This window comes from Brienomyrus brachyistius, chromosome 7, assembly GCF_023856365.1.
Source record: "Brienomyrus brachyistius isolate T26 chromosome 7, BBRACH_0.4, whole genome shotgun sequence".
Taxonomy (NCBI): domain Eukaryota; kingdom Metazoa; phylum Chordata; class Actinopteri; order Osteoglossiformes; family Mormyridae; genus Brienomyrus; species Brienomyrus brachyistius.
The window spans coordinates 15,532,018-15,548,970 of record NC_064539.1 but is presented as its reverse complement, the minus strand read 5'-3'; the positions used below and the strand labels follow the sequence as shown (position 1 = coordinate 15,548,970).

The following is a 16,953-nucleotide window of genomic DNA, read 5'->3' as shown; positions in this document are numbered from 1 at the left end:
AGTGGCATTAGTAAATGACTGAATGAGTGAGCAGGTGAGATTTTATTCTACTCTTGACTAATGCTGAATTCTTTAGAGTGAAAAAAATAATAATTTCACCACCAAGGCAAAGCCGATTTTGATTTTTCTCGCTTTCAGACAGGGAACAGTCAGACGTGTTAATGTCGAAAAGCGAAGTGACGATACTGCAGAGTAAATCCTTATTATGTGATATAAGTAATTCGCCGCTGTTGCCTTGGCAACCTTCCCCGCAAGGAGCTTCAAGCAACTTCCATGGAATAGAAAATAATTATTTAAAAAAATACACTGGGATGCATACGTCTAAATGTCTTCGTGTAGCAGAGACTATAAAAGGAATAAAGCATGTTTTCGAGACGATGAAGGGGCAATCGTGTATGTCATCCGGCACCGCAGACCCGTCGATATCACGTATTACGGACGTTATGGGAAAGGAACCCCGGAGAAGCCCGGGGGTCTTCACACAATGACGTACTTATTTTAGTCCCACCCATAATGCATTGCGGTACAGTTGCCTGAACAAAGAATGAGCATTTTCAACGAACACCCTAACAAGTTTTAAAAAGGAATTATATGAATTGTTTAATTGATTAAGAATGTTTTATGTGATACTAAAGTTTGCGCCAACATGTAGATAGATATCATAAGACGGTCTCTAGTGTTATATTACTGAGGCTAAGAAGAGCTCCGCTAACCGTAGGTACCCTGTCCACGTCAGCTGGGTGGATGCGCGAGGACACCGAGAGTTGGGATTAATTATAGTCATAATTAGACTGTGGTATGTAAGTGTGACGTTTTGCTCATCATGTGTTAATAAAATGACGAGGAATTTCGGTAAGGGGCGGTTTGTTTTCGTTATTGAAGGCTTTCTAATCTGTGCGACTGTGACAGTAGGCAGCTGCCATACGAGTAGCATTAGGAAATAAATACCGCGCGCTGCGTGTCACAGGTTCTGCGGTCTTAAAACTATAACATTGTTTTTTCTCTGAACGGAACGAATTTTCCGGCGTCCCTGGGATTGTTGTGCGGTTACTAGCTGTAGGTCACACAGCATAGTAATTGGGAATAAAGTGCCGCAGTAGAATGAGCTCGGAGGATCAATCAGCCGCCGGCAGCAAAGCCGCGGACGCCGATGCCGACGGCATGTCCTGGTGGTACAGATGGATGTGCAAGATCGCGGGGGTCCTGGGCGGTCTGTGTGAGTATGGCGTCGCTGTGCCTCTCCGTCGTTATTCGCAATGCTGTATGTAAACTGTTACGCTCTCACTTACGCGACAAAGCACTGCTTGTTCTTTTTAAACCAAATAATAATTATGCCAAATACACAAAAAGCTGTTTACTGAAGCTTGACACCATCATTTCTTGAATTGGTTTTCGGTATATGAAAATTATATGTACCCCTTTTGAGATTTGTAATTTAGTTCAGAGGCTCGCTACATTGTCTCTTAAACACTAAACTGCAACAATAGAGGACACAGAAATGTTTGTATTTTGCGTTTCTTAGTTGATGGTACAATGAATGACACAGTAGTATTATGGGAGAGAGCGTATGCTATGGTTATGGCAGCATCAATCACTTCTGGGTGAAGTATGAAGTGTTTGGGTGGTTGAAGTGCATTTTGCACCAATGGTTGCCTGGTGTGCTCAGGTGCGTTTTGTGAGTCATACTGTGTGAAGAGTTATGATAAAGTGGACATGATATTGAGACAAGTGTGAAAATGATCGTAAAAAACTGCAATTACATTTTGCATACTATCCAAAGTTTTTTGGAATTGAGGTTTTTAAATGCTGATATGAGAAGACAATGTACAGATTTTGGGTTGTCCTGGAAATCATCCAACTGGTTTATTGGCAATATTGTAATTTCTTTTCCCCCCCCCCCCACACACACAGCCTGTGCTATTACTGGAATATGGAGCTGTGTCTCCATCAACCCCTTCAGCATCGCAGCAGGCGCGTGGATGATGTAAGTACAGATCCTGCACTCTCAGTAGAAACATACATCACCAACGACGCAAAGCTAATGCTATACTACTGTGATGGTGTCAAACTGAAAGCACTGAAAACATTTTATATTAGTGCAATTACCATGATTTCTTGGCTTTAATAAATATATGGGTTATCCATCCATCCATCCATTTTCCAAACCGCTTATCCTATTGGGTCGCGGGGGGTCCGGAGCCTATCCCGGAATCAATGGGCACGAGGCAGGGAACAACCCAGGATGGGGGGCCAGCCCATCGCAGGGCACACTCACACACCATTCACTCACACATGCACACCTATGGGCAATTCAGCAACTCCAATTAGCCTCAGCATGTTTTTGGACTGTGGGGGGAAACCGGAGTACCCGGAGAAAACCCCACGACGACATGGGGAGAACATGCAAACTCCACACACATGCGACCCAGGCGGAGACTCGAACCTGGGTCCCAGAGGTGTGAGGCGACAGTGCTAACCACTGCACCACCATGCCGCCCCCATATATGGGTTATATATATACTAAAAGATTTAGCATATTCCATACTACTCAGTAAATAAATTCATATGTGAGATTTGCTTACAGACATATCCATTCACACTCATTCAGTTAATGAAAATTTACAGGAAGAGTAGAGAGTTTCAGATCACACCCCTGGATGCTGTCAGCTGTCGGGGATACACTCCACCTTTCACTCGTGAATCCCCACTGAACCCCCAGGGCGCCCTCAGCGCTGGCAGTGATGTAATGGCTCCCTTTCTGCTCCCCAGCCTGAATGCCTGTGTACTGTTCCTGTGTGAGGTCCCCTTCTGCTGCCAGTTTATCGAGTTTGCTAACGCGGTGGCAGCCCGTGCTGACAAGCTCAAGCCCTGGCAGAAAGCATTCTTCTACTGCGGGTGAGGCTACGGCTGTTTTTATAGACATTTCCATATTTCTGCTTAACTGTCATTTACCTGTATATTCGGTATGTGTTTGTGTGTGTGTGTGCATGTGTGTGACTGATAGAGAGAGAGAGAGAGAGAGAGAGAGTATATACATAAGGTATGTGTCATTTACTGAGGAGGTGGGAGGGAGGAAAAATGTGGCCTGTCCAGTAGGGAACTTGGAGGAAGTAGAAATATGGACTGTCTGGGAGGGAGCAAAGAAAATGGACTGTTTGCAGGTCCCCATGGACCGGGTTGGGAAGCATCGATTTACAGACTATTTTGGACTATGGGGGGGACAGTTCAGATTAAGTAACTTCTTACACCTACAGAGTTACCCATTATGAGACTCAGACAAGGGGTTTTGTATATTTTGGGTCTCTGCAGGCATGTTGTTTTTTGACATTATGGTCATAATGCCAGTGATTCACTCCTCATTCAGGATAACTTTTAATGCTGTGTCTGGACAGGATGGCACTCTTCCCTGTCTTTCTGAGACTGTCCCTTACCACACTGCTCGGAAATGCAATTGCCTTTGCAACAGGGGTCCTGTACGGATTGGCTTCACTGGGCAAGAAGTAAGATTTTTATCACTCTTTTTGTCAGAAAAAAGATAAAATGATTTGTGATTACAGACGTTGCCTGATAATTTTACAGAGGGGTGTGTTTTGGTTTACAACACCTAATTCGTGTTCTGTACGGACTTTTACAATAGAATTATATTATAAGATTTATTCTAATAAAGAATTGTAATTTGTAAAAATCTAAGGTATCTATTAAATTTTGTTTAGCTGCAGTTTTCTGTTACACTAATAAAACATTAATATTTTGTCATATTTTGGTAAAAGCTCTGAGTAATGACAATTTACAGACATACTAGAGTGGCGATAGTGGGAATGAGTATTCGCTACAGGATCCCTCTGCTCATCCCATCCCTTTCTATTCCTTTCCTTAACACCTCCCCCAGGGGAGACGGTGTGAGCTACGCCCGCCTCCAGCACCAAAAGCAGGGTGATGAGGAGAAGCTGACAGGAACCACTAGCTGGGAGGCGCAGTAATTTCTCTCACCTAAAATCCAGAACCGAAATGCACCTTCTCTTCTCTTTCAGCTGCTGATCATAGTTACTTGTTTTATGGAATCACATGGATTATGTTCTCTATGTTGGTCTTATTATATTATTTTAAATTATTTTCCAAAAAAGTTTTATCTTCCTGAAATGTTATCAAATGTGGAAACTTGTCTCTTTTTTTAAACTAATTTTGTGAGTGGTCAGGTCTACTGTGATTTTATCCAAAGACACTGAAAATAGAAAGAAAAATGAAGATTAAATAAGAAAGTGCAAAAAATATTTTGATAGTAATTGAATATTGAGGATGTTAATCACAGTAATCGTTCGTAACCCTAGCAACATTTTCAGTTGTCGGTACTAGAAAAGTTTCCCATTGGACCCACTCTTGTGGGAATTGATTTGAAAAAGTGCATGTTCAGTTAGTTAAATGCTTCTTTATCACCAGAATACTAACTGCTATAACATCTCATTCTAATGATGTCTGAATGCATGAATAAGTGATTTCTAAGTATGGAACTTTTTTAGTGTTTTTGCTTGATAACGTGACTGAACAGCCAGTGGTGAAGTTCAGTGTGGTGTTAAAAGTAACAACTGCATAACATTACTGCCCATTGTATTCTTTAATCTCAAAGTGCTCATTGGTTTTTAATTATTCATTGCTTGAGTAAACCACTGGGATTGTGTCTGCCAGATGTGACAACTTTTTTAAATCAATTCAGGGAATCTTGTGTGTTTCTGTGTAGTGTTTCTTCAATAAAATGCTGCGTCCATTTAGTGGTAAAACGCTGGACAAACATTCAGTACTGTAAAAGACACAGCTGTGATTTCATATTTTCAGATACTGTTCTTACTGCCAGTTTGCTGCATGTCAATGTATACAATCTATCTAATCCTAGTACGCTGGTATGAAGAACACAAACACGAAAAATCTTAACCAATGTCTTCATGCCATGCAGGTGTTTCCAGACTATTTATATTTATAGGTGTTTAAACTTCCAAATCTGTTACGAATTCATAGAAAAATAGTATACACAAAAATATGCAAAACACAACAATTGAATGTCTTGCACTAAATGTTATTTGTAAAACCAAAGCCCCAACATTGAAGACCGGGAACGATCAGCAATGTCTGCATTTGCCTGTTAAATTACGCAGCCGCTCTGCTGTGAACATCACTTCAGCAAATGCTTCAAATGCAGCATGGAGCTGCTTTGTCTAGAATTTCACACAGGACTTTCTGCTATTTAATTCTTCAAACGAGGCACATTTGTGACCCATCACCACGAAATGAGCCTTAAGTTGCACTGGTAGAAATACACCCATAAGACTCATTTCGTGGTGATGGGTCACATTTAAGATACTGATACCATATTATCATCATAATTGTGGGGACCCAGCTACCTACCCTGGAGTATGGTAACATTATACAAAACCCATCACACCCTTTTCACCATCTTTTTGTACTGCTACCATCAGTATCCCTATAATTCTAGGCTGAAGATCAGCTTCTTACCCAGATCCATTACCAAACTAAACCAGGCAGTAAGATTATTGCACCAGTTTGCTATATTTCTGTTACAGTTTCATGTTGCTGCGTAACACTGTCACACCTGATAAGAGGAAGCAGGAAAAATGGGCAAACCTAAGGATCTGAGCGACTCTGACAAGTCCCAAATTGTGATGGCTAGACAACTGGACTTTGATAAAGGAATCTGAATTAAAATTTCATAGATATCTGGGTTGACAGAAATGACTATGGAAGTCAGAAGGGTTCCGCTTACCCTCTGCAACAGATGTGGGTTTCTGAGCAGATGCTTTGTGTTCAATAAGTACCCATTTATATAAGCTTAAATGGCATGATAATTTGTCAGACTTGCAAAGAAACTAAACGATATTTATTAGACGAAGAATACAGCTTATAAAAATCTATGCCACACCTGCTGTAATTTAAGCCATAATTTAAAAAATGAACCTTGATAATCTCCTACGGCTTTAAACTGTAAGAATCACGAGTTCTCAACCCAAACATGCCAGTCCTGCACCCACGCGTTATCCTTCACCAAACAAGGAGCTTTTCACCTCATCACCGTTCCTCAAGTTAAAATTTATTGATACTAATTTATTAAAACAAAACAACTGAAATAACTGCACAAATTTCCAAAAATTGCTTTCTGAAAGCTTGCATATTTTAGGTAGGAACAAGTCTGAATTGGCAATCTGGTACCATGACAGATATCCAATGTTGTGTTTCTATGATCAAAGAAACCAAATTATGTGGACTATGGTTCCAGGCTCCAGGCTGGAGTTTGTGAGAGTTTTTAGGCATTTGTTTTCTTATTAGAAGGTCTTGGTGTTCTCTTACACTTGTCCACAGCGCCATTTCTGTGTCCCTCCTTTACTGATAATTCCCACTGCTTCTTCACTAATGTGTAGAGCCGCATCGTCGCCTGGGCATCTTGTACCTACAACATGTGGCACAGGGTTTCAGAACATGCTCCAAATTCCACACTCTCAACAATGTAAAAACGTGCAAAAGGTCTTACAGAAGAGTGTTCGCCCTGTTGAACTTTGACATTGAGTATCTTCTCACAGAGAAGCTTAAGTGAGGGCCGACCACTCTGTAGGATGAAATAGAAAAAGAGAAGATGTTAAATCTATTTCAGACAAATAAATTGTTTTTTTCCCCCCTATTCCTCATGCCTTTCTCCTTGTACCACCTTGACGATAGACTTGAACGGCTTGTACTTCTGCGTGTCCCTGATTCTCTTTTTGGGGTGATCCAGAAGCAAGATCTGCCAGAGAAAAACAGGCACTCCCAGAAATTATTTAAGATTATTGTATTCTTGCACAAACACTAACAAATAATAACAGTGGTATACCTTCAGGTCATTATGAATGGCGTGGCCCACGAGAATTCTTCCCTCTAAAATCTCAAAAACCTCCTTCTGAACGGTTTTGACGTCTTCTCCTGTAATCCATTAAAAAACACACTGCTGAGCAACATCGCTTTTTGTGCATTGTAGTTCTGTTCCACACACAAACTCCTCTCATACGAGTAATTCTTTAATAGATAACTGTCTCCCACTGCTCACCATTCTTTATATCCTGCGGACGAATACCACTAACATGTGTTCTGTAGTCGCTCACTCGTTCGGTGGGCTTGACGTATTTGTCATAGACACACTTCCCAAACTGATTCACCACTGAGACTCTGGCCACTATGCTGTCCTGCCCGTCAGGCCCAACTCCAACCATCTCGCAGTCCATCGCCACTGCTTTTGTCAGCCTTCATAGACGGAATAAAAAAAAAAACTGTCAATATCTATACATCTCCATTACTAAGACAGACAGGTAATGTTGTATATATTGGTTCCAAGTCAGAAGTAAAATACATTAATTGTTTTTTTTTTTTTTTTAAATATACATTACAGAATTCCTAAATGGACAGGAGAAATATATAGGCATTTCAGTTTTTTAATATCATTTAACGCTTGTTTCGTACTTTCATGGCCATGGGTTTCTAGTCCGTCACAGGGTACACACTCTTGGCAATTTAAGGCTGATTTATACTTCAGTGCAAAATCTACAGCATTGGTACAGCATAGGTATGTGTAACAGTATACCCCACGCTGTACCCTACACCATAAGTAGCCGCATAGCCACAAACCCTACCCGGTACCTCACGCAGTACCATAGGCCTATGTAACCCTACACACCATGCAGTACTCTACCAAATACCCTACGCCATAGCCTGACACGCACCTCCTCAGAAATGTAATTTCAGGCTACAGCATAGGTAATGTGACTGTACACAGAATAAATCAGCCTTTACAGTCACCAATCCACCTATTACTATTATTAATATAGGTGATACTTACCCCTCAAAAGCCCTGCATTTCACAAGACTGCTCTCTATAGACTTCTGATCTGTTCTACTCATTCCTTTCCGGCTGCGAACTATATCAGCAGCATCTGTTCCCACAGCAGCCTCAATATCATCTGGATCTACGTCATCAAACCAGATGTCATCTCTGAGCAAATGTCATGAAAATAAAAAGACATACGTGGTTGCAATTAGTTTCAATACTATCATACACTTTTAACAAACGAATGCGAGGAAATCAAATTAATCTTCAAATTAATGCATGTTACTTGTACAATAAATGAAAGGCAACTGACAGTTTAGCAGTACCATTACACCAGTAGTTCATTAGTTGGCAAGTCAAAAGGTATCTGACTGATTAGCATTATACCCAAAATGCACCAGTCATCACAAAAACGATACTACTTGACCCGTACTCTGTTAGCTTCTTCTCGGCTTCCTTATCAAATCTCTTATTTTTGTTTTGCTGACTGTTATTGCACATAGGTGCCTGTCCATTGATGCTTTTCCTTTTCCGTGTGTTCGACTGTTCAGAATGAACAAATCTGTCATTTTGGGTAGATGCAGAAAGCAATCCATGTTTTGCCGTTTTCCCATTCTTCTCTTCCTTTATTAATTTAGCACTGGTTCCCTTCGTTGGAATGTCTTTTAGGGGCTTCCCTTCAACTTTGCTTTCATTCGAAATCGAGCCCCTGCCCTGCTGTTTACATTTCTGTTCTTGCACCTTTGTGTTCGATTTTAATACCTGTAAATCACAGCAAAAATGTAACCAGCTGGACAAAGACAATAAGAACGATGCATACAGAACTGAGCTGAAGATTTACTTATTGGTGTTGAAACGGGATAATACAGTACACTCATTTTACCTCTTGTAGGTTCTTCCAGTTTGCCGAAAATTGCTGGGAATCTTTCGGTGGAAATAGAGCGTTGCTCTTAATTTTCACGTCATCTACAGCATTTTTCACAGCTTTCCCCCCGTATTTTTTCCTCTTCGCCTTTTTATGCTTTTTTGTCAAAAGTGGCATTGTCGTAGAAATCGTAGTGCAATTCTTTTTTTTCGCCTTCACCTTGGACATTTCTTCTAAAATATGTATGTTCCAGATGTGCAACAGCCTAGAATATTCGCTAACAGTACAAAATCAAGCCCTTTCTTAAGGTTCGAGAGAACATTAGAAAGTTAGCAGACTTAACTGAAATTTCGTGATGTCATATTTACAATAAAGCCACTTCAACTGTAATACTAAGTTAAATTTTAACCTGTTTTATTGTAACACAATATCGTTTCAATATGACATCTTCTCAGAAGAGCCCGAAATATTAATTACCCGTACAGACATAAAAATCTACTCAAGATGCTTCTCTCGCGTACTTCTTCCTAAACGCACATGTGAGCTGAAGTACATCCGCGTGGTCCAGCGGTGAAATGGTTCCCACAGGAAACATTTTACGGTACTGAAATAATGCGTGTGAACGCTTTTTGAATAGTATTGCTAGTTATAGTATTTCTATTACTCATCCTGGGAAGACGGATAGTAATTCTAGTTCCTTAGTAATTCCTAGTACCTTGTGTGGAACTGTTATCCCGTACTCGTAAAAAAATGGGAACAAGAATTAAATCAATTTTTCTGAAATTAAGGTCTTAAACTGTATTGAAAATATTATCTAAATCTTTTTTAGCAATCTTGCCATATTGTACAGATTACCAGGCGGGAAAATGAATATTTGCAGAGAAATTGACTTTCTATTAAAAACTTGCCAGTATATTTGAATATACGAATAAGTTTTGGAGTTATATGTCTAATTAATTTCACTAGCGGTGTACGCTTTGGAGCTCATATTAGAGACCATGCATTTTTATGTCTCTCTTTTTAACTACCTACCTTTGTCATGACTTGCACCATAGCACTGAAAACTAAAACTGAAATCAAATAAAAAGTCAACTAGAAGTAGTAATTTTCTCGGAAAACATAAAAAATAAATATACTAATGCATTCTTAAAACCAAATTAATGACTAATTAAAAAAACGAATGAAAATAAAATAATTTCAAAACTATACTAATATATTAATGAAAAAAAAAGGATTTCAGCATTATTGTGTGTGGGTGTGTGCATGTACGTGGCCTACGATGGACTGGCGTCCTGATCAGAGTGTACCCCGCCTTATTTCATGTGCAGACTCCTAACCGACTGAGCTGCACACCACCCATTTCTATTGCCATTATAGTACATGCATAATGCATATAGGCCATCAATCTTTCCAAGCCCTTTAGCATTCTTGAGCTCATTATTATTATGGGCTGTTGATTCAGATTAATCGAGTGCTGTGGCAGAGCATGACCAGCAGGTGGGACTAGATAACGCCTGAAGAATATTACGGTAAACGGTAAATAAGGTAAAATGATCATTTGATATTTCCCTGCACTTTTATAAGGTTTTAATCATCCATCCATCTTATAACCTTAGTCAAGATCACAGAGGTGTGGTAGGCGATATTATGGGGGTCTGGAGTCTATATAAGCAAACAGAGCTAAGGCTGGGGTACACGCTGGGCGGGACACCACCAGAGACGGATTAATTGATGGGCCCTAAGTTTACATCAGCATGGATACTCAGGTTTTATGTATCCAGCCGTCCCATTCTTCCCTTTGTTTGCTGAGGCCCATGGCGCAGCATAGCCTATGCATTCACCCCCCTGGATGCTAGTCCACCACAGCACAGACACACAAGTCTGCCGGCTCTCACGCATCTGGCGTGGCACTCACGCTTTCTGACTCTCTCCTCTTCCATCATAAACCTAAAACTAGCTACAAACCCCACAGACTATTTCCAAGGTGTCACATGCATGTAAATGTGTGTGCGGACTCATGTGGACCCGCAAATCTCACGCCAGGCTGCATGCTGACCAAAGTTGGCAGCTCTGTACTCACAGTCATATCCCACGAGCGCAAACATCAAAACATACCAAACACACTGATTTCTTCTTAATTAAAAGCATGTAATAGAATTTGAAATGATTAATTTTGTCAAACCCTCATATAACATGGATCCTATTGCTTAGTTTACACTTACCATCACCGGTTGCCTACGTTACTCAAGCTAACCGTGCCTAATGGTATTCGTGGCCTACTTTGGATGAAACCTATTCGAATAAAAGGGAAAACAATAAATTTTTGACAATATGTATGTGTGGACTGGCACAGCAGAAGACACTTTTTGAGCCGCTCAGCTTCCTACTGCCGCGGGAGCGCGCATGTGCAGCTGTCAGATGCTAGAGGCGCGCACCCGCGCTGCGCTCGGAAGATTATGCTGCTGGTTCTGGCCATTTTGTAGAGCACAGAATGAGGGGGTGAAGGACCTACACACAGAAGCAAGATAATAGGGAGAAACGTTTGCAAGCGTACGAGAAATTCAACACAGATCGGCGGCTGTCCTGAAACACTCGTGCACACAGTGGATTATTACCAGGAAATTGCTTTGAAACCATGAGCTGGGGGATAGAGCTATGGGTAAGTCAAGTATATACGATGTGAGTTTTGTATTCATTTTAGGACATAGCAGATTCACAGTGTTATTGACCGATTCTTTGTTGAGGGATTGTAACTGAACTCTTTGGTTATGAAAATCGATTTGCCAAACATGGGGAGCATCAGTTTTTCAGGGGTGTCTACAAGTGAGTGGAAGGCAGCGTCTGATCACGGAGCCGCGGACGGATGGAGGCAGACATGCAGTTACTGCCAGCCTCATCTCTAACGTGCCTGTCATGACAAACAGGCAAATGCGGCTCTTTATACGTGCGGGTCGCGTCGGACACAGATGCGCGACTCACCGCAACTTTTATCAATCATTATTATTTGCCAAATTAATTTTGATTTCAGCACAGTGCTGCATTTCTCTTGCTCGAAGTAAAGGACGATCCGTTAAACGCACTGTAAACGTTATAATACTCAGCATCTATTTCCTGTTTTTTTCTGAGAAATGTAAGATGTACTACTGAAAAGCAAACAGCTGGGCATCGTAAATAAGACGCGGATTATAAGGCGGTCATGACTGATCTAAGTCACTCAGTACTATCCTGGTTTCATTCATTGTATTAAGGTGATACTCAGGCATCTCACGTTTTTCCTGAAATGTCGCTGAATACCTTTCAGAGGAATCGCGAAATTATTGGGTTTTATTGATAATCAGAAAATAAACGACAGTGGGCTAAAATAATTATTGAACGAAAGCATAACAATATAGAAAGGAAACAAAATTGCAGACAAAACTTAAAAACTAATGTAATCACATTTAGCACTTAACTGGGAGTTGTACTATTTTTTGATAATATATCAAATGTTACACGTAGCAAATACCAGGGACACTATATACTTTATATCTCTAGCATTTCCTAAGTGCACCATTTCATTATTACTCATAAAATTATTTGCCATGATCAAATAATTATATTGAAAATGAATCCCATACTTCCACGGAAACAGCACTGTACCATAGGTCATATATATATATATATATATATATATATATATATATATATATATATATATATATATATATATATATATATATTTATGATACACAATGGCATTTAAATGTGGCATCAATCTGAAAATCTAAAGTAATTGTAATTTTTAAAAGAAACGAATCTATGATAAACGTTCGAGGTGGCAGAAAAGGATCTTAGTCGTGTAGCATCCCGGCCTGACCGGCACCAGGGGCGGCGAAGGGATGATCACATCAAAATCATCTTTCTGAAGCCTTTAATTCAGACGGAACATTCGGGAATTTGCTGCTGTGTGTCTGCGGTTAGCGTTAAAATCAAAAGGATTATTCTCACATGCTTCATGCTGTATGCAGGCTTGGTCACTTATTTCTCAGGTGAATTAGTTTAACTTTGGGTCTCTTATTTGCAATCGTCACAATCTCTGAGAATGTTTCATTCTGAGATGAAATCAGTATTGCTGAATAATGAGCTAAGCCTCATATTCATGTTGCTGTTTAGCGTCATATTCATGTTGCTGTTTAGCGTCATATTCATGTTGCTGTTTAGCGTCATATTCATGTTGTTGTTATCCTCATATTCACAGTGTTCTCCTTTTGTGGTGTGTCCTTCGTGGTGGAGTAAAATTCCTGAGCTTGTATTCACATATATCCCCAGACATGTGTCTTAAACTTCGGCATGGGGAGTGTAAGATTAAAGGACTGCAGTTTCTGTTTTTACTAATAAGCAACGAAGTCCAATAAAAATGTCTTATAAAATTAGCATTTCCAGTTCATGCACAAATCTATTGAGCTAAATGCTTATTGCAATAGCAAATTAACTCCAGGGATTTCTACATGGAATCCTCCTGGTGATTTTCTTTGGCCAGACTGTTATTCGTGGTTTCGATTCTGTTATCACATGAAGACACAGGTCAACAGTCAATGTGTGAGACACACAAGGCACTTGAAATAATAGCAAGAGAGCAAGTACTGTAAGATGGGAAATGATTAGTTGTTCTAAGTAACAGTTACTGACTAACAGCCCACGTGCTGCAGTGCTGGGCCCAGTCCAGCCATTTCCACACCCATCTCCATGTGTGGAGGGAGTTCCGCTAATTCTCACTTTTAAGAGCTGAGAGCAATTTCCAGCAGATGGGTTAGTGGCCATCTTTGAGCGACTCTACAGGGAGAATCTCCACCTTCATGGAAACCAGCTGCTGGGCAGTGTGGTACAGAGAGGCCCCTAAGAAGGGTGACAGGCTTATCTCTTTGACTTTTGACACCATGGCTTCAATTCCGCTTCATGCAGATGGCTCAACTTCGATTCCTTATTTTGTAACATTTACCTTCAGAGTGCTAACCGCTAGTTCAGGCAGAGAATTACAGTTTATATGGGTGTTGACACCCACTTTTTAAACCCGGATCTATGCTGTGAGGTTTAGGAAGGACACTGGATGTCTTTTGCTTGTTGCTAGGCGACGCAGGTTGTCTTTTCATTCAGTCTCATTATTATTATGTTTATTATTATTATTATTATTATCCATCCATTTTCGCTTATTTCGTAGAGAGTCACTCTTTTGCAGCCAACATTTCATGTTTCACCTGTTGGAAAAGGAGCACATCAGACAGAGAACAGGAGTGGAACCAAATTAGCGACATTGGATGGCTGAGCCGACAGTAGCACTGCCCGCGTAGCCGCCCCTAATTCAGAATGACATAAACATACATGCATCTTCTATGACCACTTGTTCTGGGTCACTGGGGGTCCAGAGCCTATGGGCACAAGGCAGGTGCCAACCAACCCATCACACTCACCACTGACTTACACACCTGTCAGCGATTTGGTAACTCTAATGAATCTCAGCCTGTTTTTGGTCGCTGGAGGGCGTCCAAAGGAAACCCCCTTGATGACGCGCAACCATGAGACTCGAACCCTGTTCCCAGAGGTGTGAGGCAACAGTGCTAAACGCTGCCCCTCCCTGACATAAGCACCAGATACTTAAAGAATGTAAATTGTTCTCAGTGTCTTTGAAGCCACAACTACTTTTGAAACCTTTCAGAGTTTTATTTCGTTTGATTTATTGTGATAATTGTTCAGTGGTGACAGAAAGACACATAAATAACATTCACCATGACAACTCATGCAGAAACCTCTTCAGGTAATCCAAGTAGCCTTTAATTCTAACGTTTGAGACCCTTGAATTCGCGAAACATGGTTTAATTGCTCCTTCCAGATCAGAGAGCGTGTGGCTGTGGCTTATAGAACTGCATTTTCATAGCTAAGGGAAAAAGAAAATAAAATGAAAAGGAAATGATACCGTCCATTTTCTTTTCACTTATCCAGATCACGGTTACTATAAGCCCAGAGCCTATTTATGAAGCGTGGGATAGATAGCAGAGGAACATGCTGGATGGTATGACGGAGGGCAGTTTATCACAATGGATGGTATTCACTGTCAACAAGCTAGCCACACATGCTAGGTGGCTTTAGAAGCTCATATCGTTTTCATGTGGTGTTTGCAATGTGAGTGGCTTTTTAAAATAGCGTTAAAAATCCAAACTGGACATGTATTCTGAGAATTTACTGCTACAGTTTTTTTTCTGCAAGAAACAAACTCTATTTGGTGTTAATTACAACCTGGTGGAGCAGATATTCATTTTTTTTTGATAGTACGTGATCTCCCATTAAATATCGGTGCTATGCATCCTGGATGTGTGTGTTTGCACCTGGTCTCATTTACAGCGTGAAAAGACATCAGGACTGTGAGCACAGGTGCTGAATGAACAGTTTTTTTAGCTATATAGATGTGGCATGTGTAAGATGTCTGCTGTTACACGATCCAACTGTTGATTTACTGATGCTAAATAACTGTGAGTTTTTGCGATTTTACAAAACTGGCTTGCTGCGGGTGTGACTTGTGCAGAGATATTCATCTGCAGCAGCGCTTCCTCTTTGATAGAAGTGGCCATAAATTGGCCAGAATACTGCAGCAAAGTCTCTAATGCTCCACGGTCCCCGAACAGACAGGCTGCAGAGCGGATGTCCTCTTTTAACTCTTTACTTTTTATAGCCTCATGACTTCTGGATGTACTTGCACCTTCCTGCTCTTATGCTAGATGCAGGTGTTAAGTTTATAGCAGGACCACCCACCCACCCACACACTCACACACACACCCACCCACACACACAAACACACACACACACACACACACACCCATTCCCTGCTGCAGGGATCCTCTACAGCCGCTGATCGCTTGACTCTGGCAAAACGTGAGAGCTAGAGAGTCCCTCCGTTGGAGATGCTCAGAATGATTTCAGTCATTGGCGGTTTGTCATTTTGTCCAAATGTTATGAAGCTTCCAGGATAACAGTGAATAGCAATGAGCATCTGAATGATTAGGTTTAACCGACACTTTACTGTTACATTTTGTTCAGTCAAAATCTAGACGTCGAGCGTCGTCAAGACATGTTTACATAAAAAGGATGTAGGCCTATTTCTTTGTTTTTATTTCAACAGCTGTAATAGTTTAGAATAACCTGACAGATAACTAGTAGGATGTTCCTTTAATCATATTTTCGTCTTCTGACATGTCTTCCATCACTATGCAGGTGACAGGATAAATCACTCACCACTTGTTAGTAAGAACTGGAAGCTAAAGCTAACACCAGCAAATTAAACATAAAATTATGACCGGACTGAAGATGTTCTCTTGAAAAAAAATCTTATATCAGTTTGATTTTAATATGTTGTAATAATTACTCATAGACTCAAAAATATTTAGATTATGTAGAGGCATTCTTAAAAAAATAAGAGGTATAATTTGACTAGACTAGTTAATGTCATCTAAAATATGAAGTTGCAGAAGACTTTTGCTGCTTTTTTGAGTTTTTGAGTTGGTTAATGTTGGGTGGAAGGTGATTGTTAATGTAATTAACTGCATTTTAGAACTCTAGAAATCAAAATTGAAAGAGAGCCTCTCTCTTGCGCCACCATGAATATATTGGCCAATGAAAAATGCAAAACGATCGCTCTGACATTGCAAAAGCAGAAAAGAAGGTTCGCTAGGATGAAAGTGGTCACACAGGGCACTGCAGACAGCAACTGCAGGCAGTGACAGCCTGGAGTCACAGTGCTGATTTTTAATGCTCTTTGCAAATGTACATTTGGTAGGATTTTACGTTGTTTTGTTTTTGTCGTGATCGTACATCGGCACGTTTTTCTCTGAATGTTTTTGGTTCAGGAAGGAAGTCACAAAAATGACTTGAGCTCCTGCTGTTTACTGCAGATTGAAATGCGTGCCTTTCACATATTTTTTGAACACTTGGTTTTGGCTATATTCTTGTTGTCTTTCTGGTTTCATTTTTAAGTATCAAAGTATGTTAGATTGCATTTGGTGTACTTTACTGGTGCAGCGGATAAAACAGGAAGTGAGTGAGTTAATTGAAACCAAATTTTCTTATAACAGCAAATGGGACATAACGCCCCTGGGGTGTGTGAAAATAGAAACCAATCATTTTTCCCCCATAAGGTTTAAAACCAGCCCACCTAATTTCCTACACATCTGAGTTCCTGTAAAATAAATTGTGATAACCTGCT

At 40.4% G+C, this 16,953-nt stretch overlaps 3 protein-coding genes across 5 annotated transcripts in view; 2 read left to right on the top strand and 1 right to left on the bottom strand.

Annotated features, from left to right (window-relative positions):
- The first annotated feature begins 490 nt into the window (after positions 1-490).
- cacfd1 (calcium channel flower domain containing 1) lies at positions 491-4,803 on the top strand. Of its 2 annotated transcripts, XM_049020531.1 has the most exons (6): positions 491-796; positions 1,055-1,216; positions 1,912-1,984; positions 2,770-2,895; positions 3,393-3,500; positions 3,890-4,803. In XM_049020531.1, exons 2-6 carry the CDS (start codon positions 1,102-1,104, stop codon positions 3,978-3,980), a joined length of 513 nt encoding a protein of 170 aa, XP_048876488.1. In that variant the 5' UTR covers positions 491-796; positions 1,055-1,101; the 3' UTR covers positions 3,981-4,803. The 2 variants fall into 2 exon arrangements, with proteins under 2 accessions (XP_048876488.1, XP_048876486.1); XM_049020529.1 differs by having other exon boundaries at positions 491-1,216.
- Positions 4,804-6,075: 1,272 nt separating this feature from the next.
- rexo4 (REX4 homolog, 3'-5' exonuclease) lies at positions 6,076-9,317 on the bottom strand. 2 transcript variants are annotated; one of them, XM_049020527.1, is made up of 8 exons: positions 8,742-9,310; positions 8,292-8,620; positions 7,871-8,023; positions 7,085-7,278; positions 6,872-6,960; positions 6,710-6,784; positions 6,536-6,610; positions 6,076-6,454 (listed from the first exon to the last, which is right to left on the bottom strand). In XM_049020527.1, exons 1-8 carry the CDS (start codon positions 8,949-8,951, stop codon positions 6,311-6,313), a joined length of 1,269 nt encoding a protein of 422 aa, XP_048876484.1. In that variant the 5' UTR covers positions 8,952-9,310; the 3' UTR covers positions 6,076-6,310. The 2 variants fall into 2 exon arrangements, with proteins under 2 accessions (XP_048876484.1, XP_048876485.1); XM_049020528.1 differs by having other exon boundaries at positions 6,393-6,454; positions 6,693-6,784; positions 8,742-9,317.
- A 1,846-nt stretch (positions 9,318-11,163) lies between these two features.
- LOC125745739 (formin-binding protein 1) overlaps positions 11,164-16,953 on the top strand; it is a 60,048-nt gene continuing 54,258 nt past the window's right edge. The window contains exon 1 of the mRNA XM_049018883.1: positions 11,164-11,382. Within this exon, the coding sequence (XP_048874840.1) occupies positions 11,359-11,382 (24 nt within the window). The 5' untranslated portion in view covers positions 11,164-11,358. The remainder of the gene's footprint in view (positions 11,383-16,953) is intronic.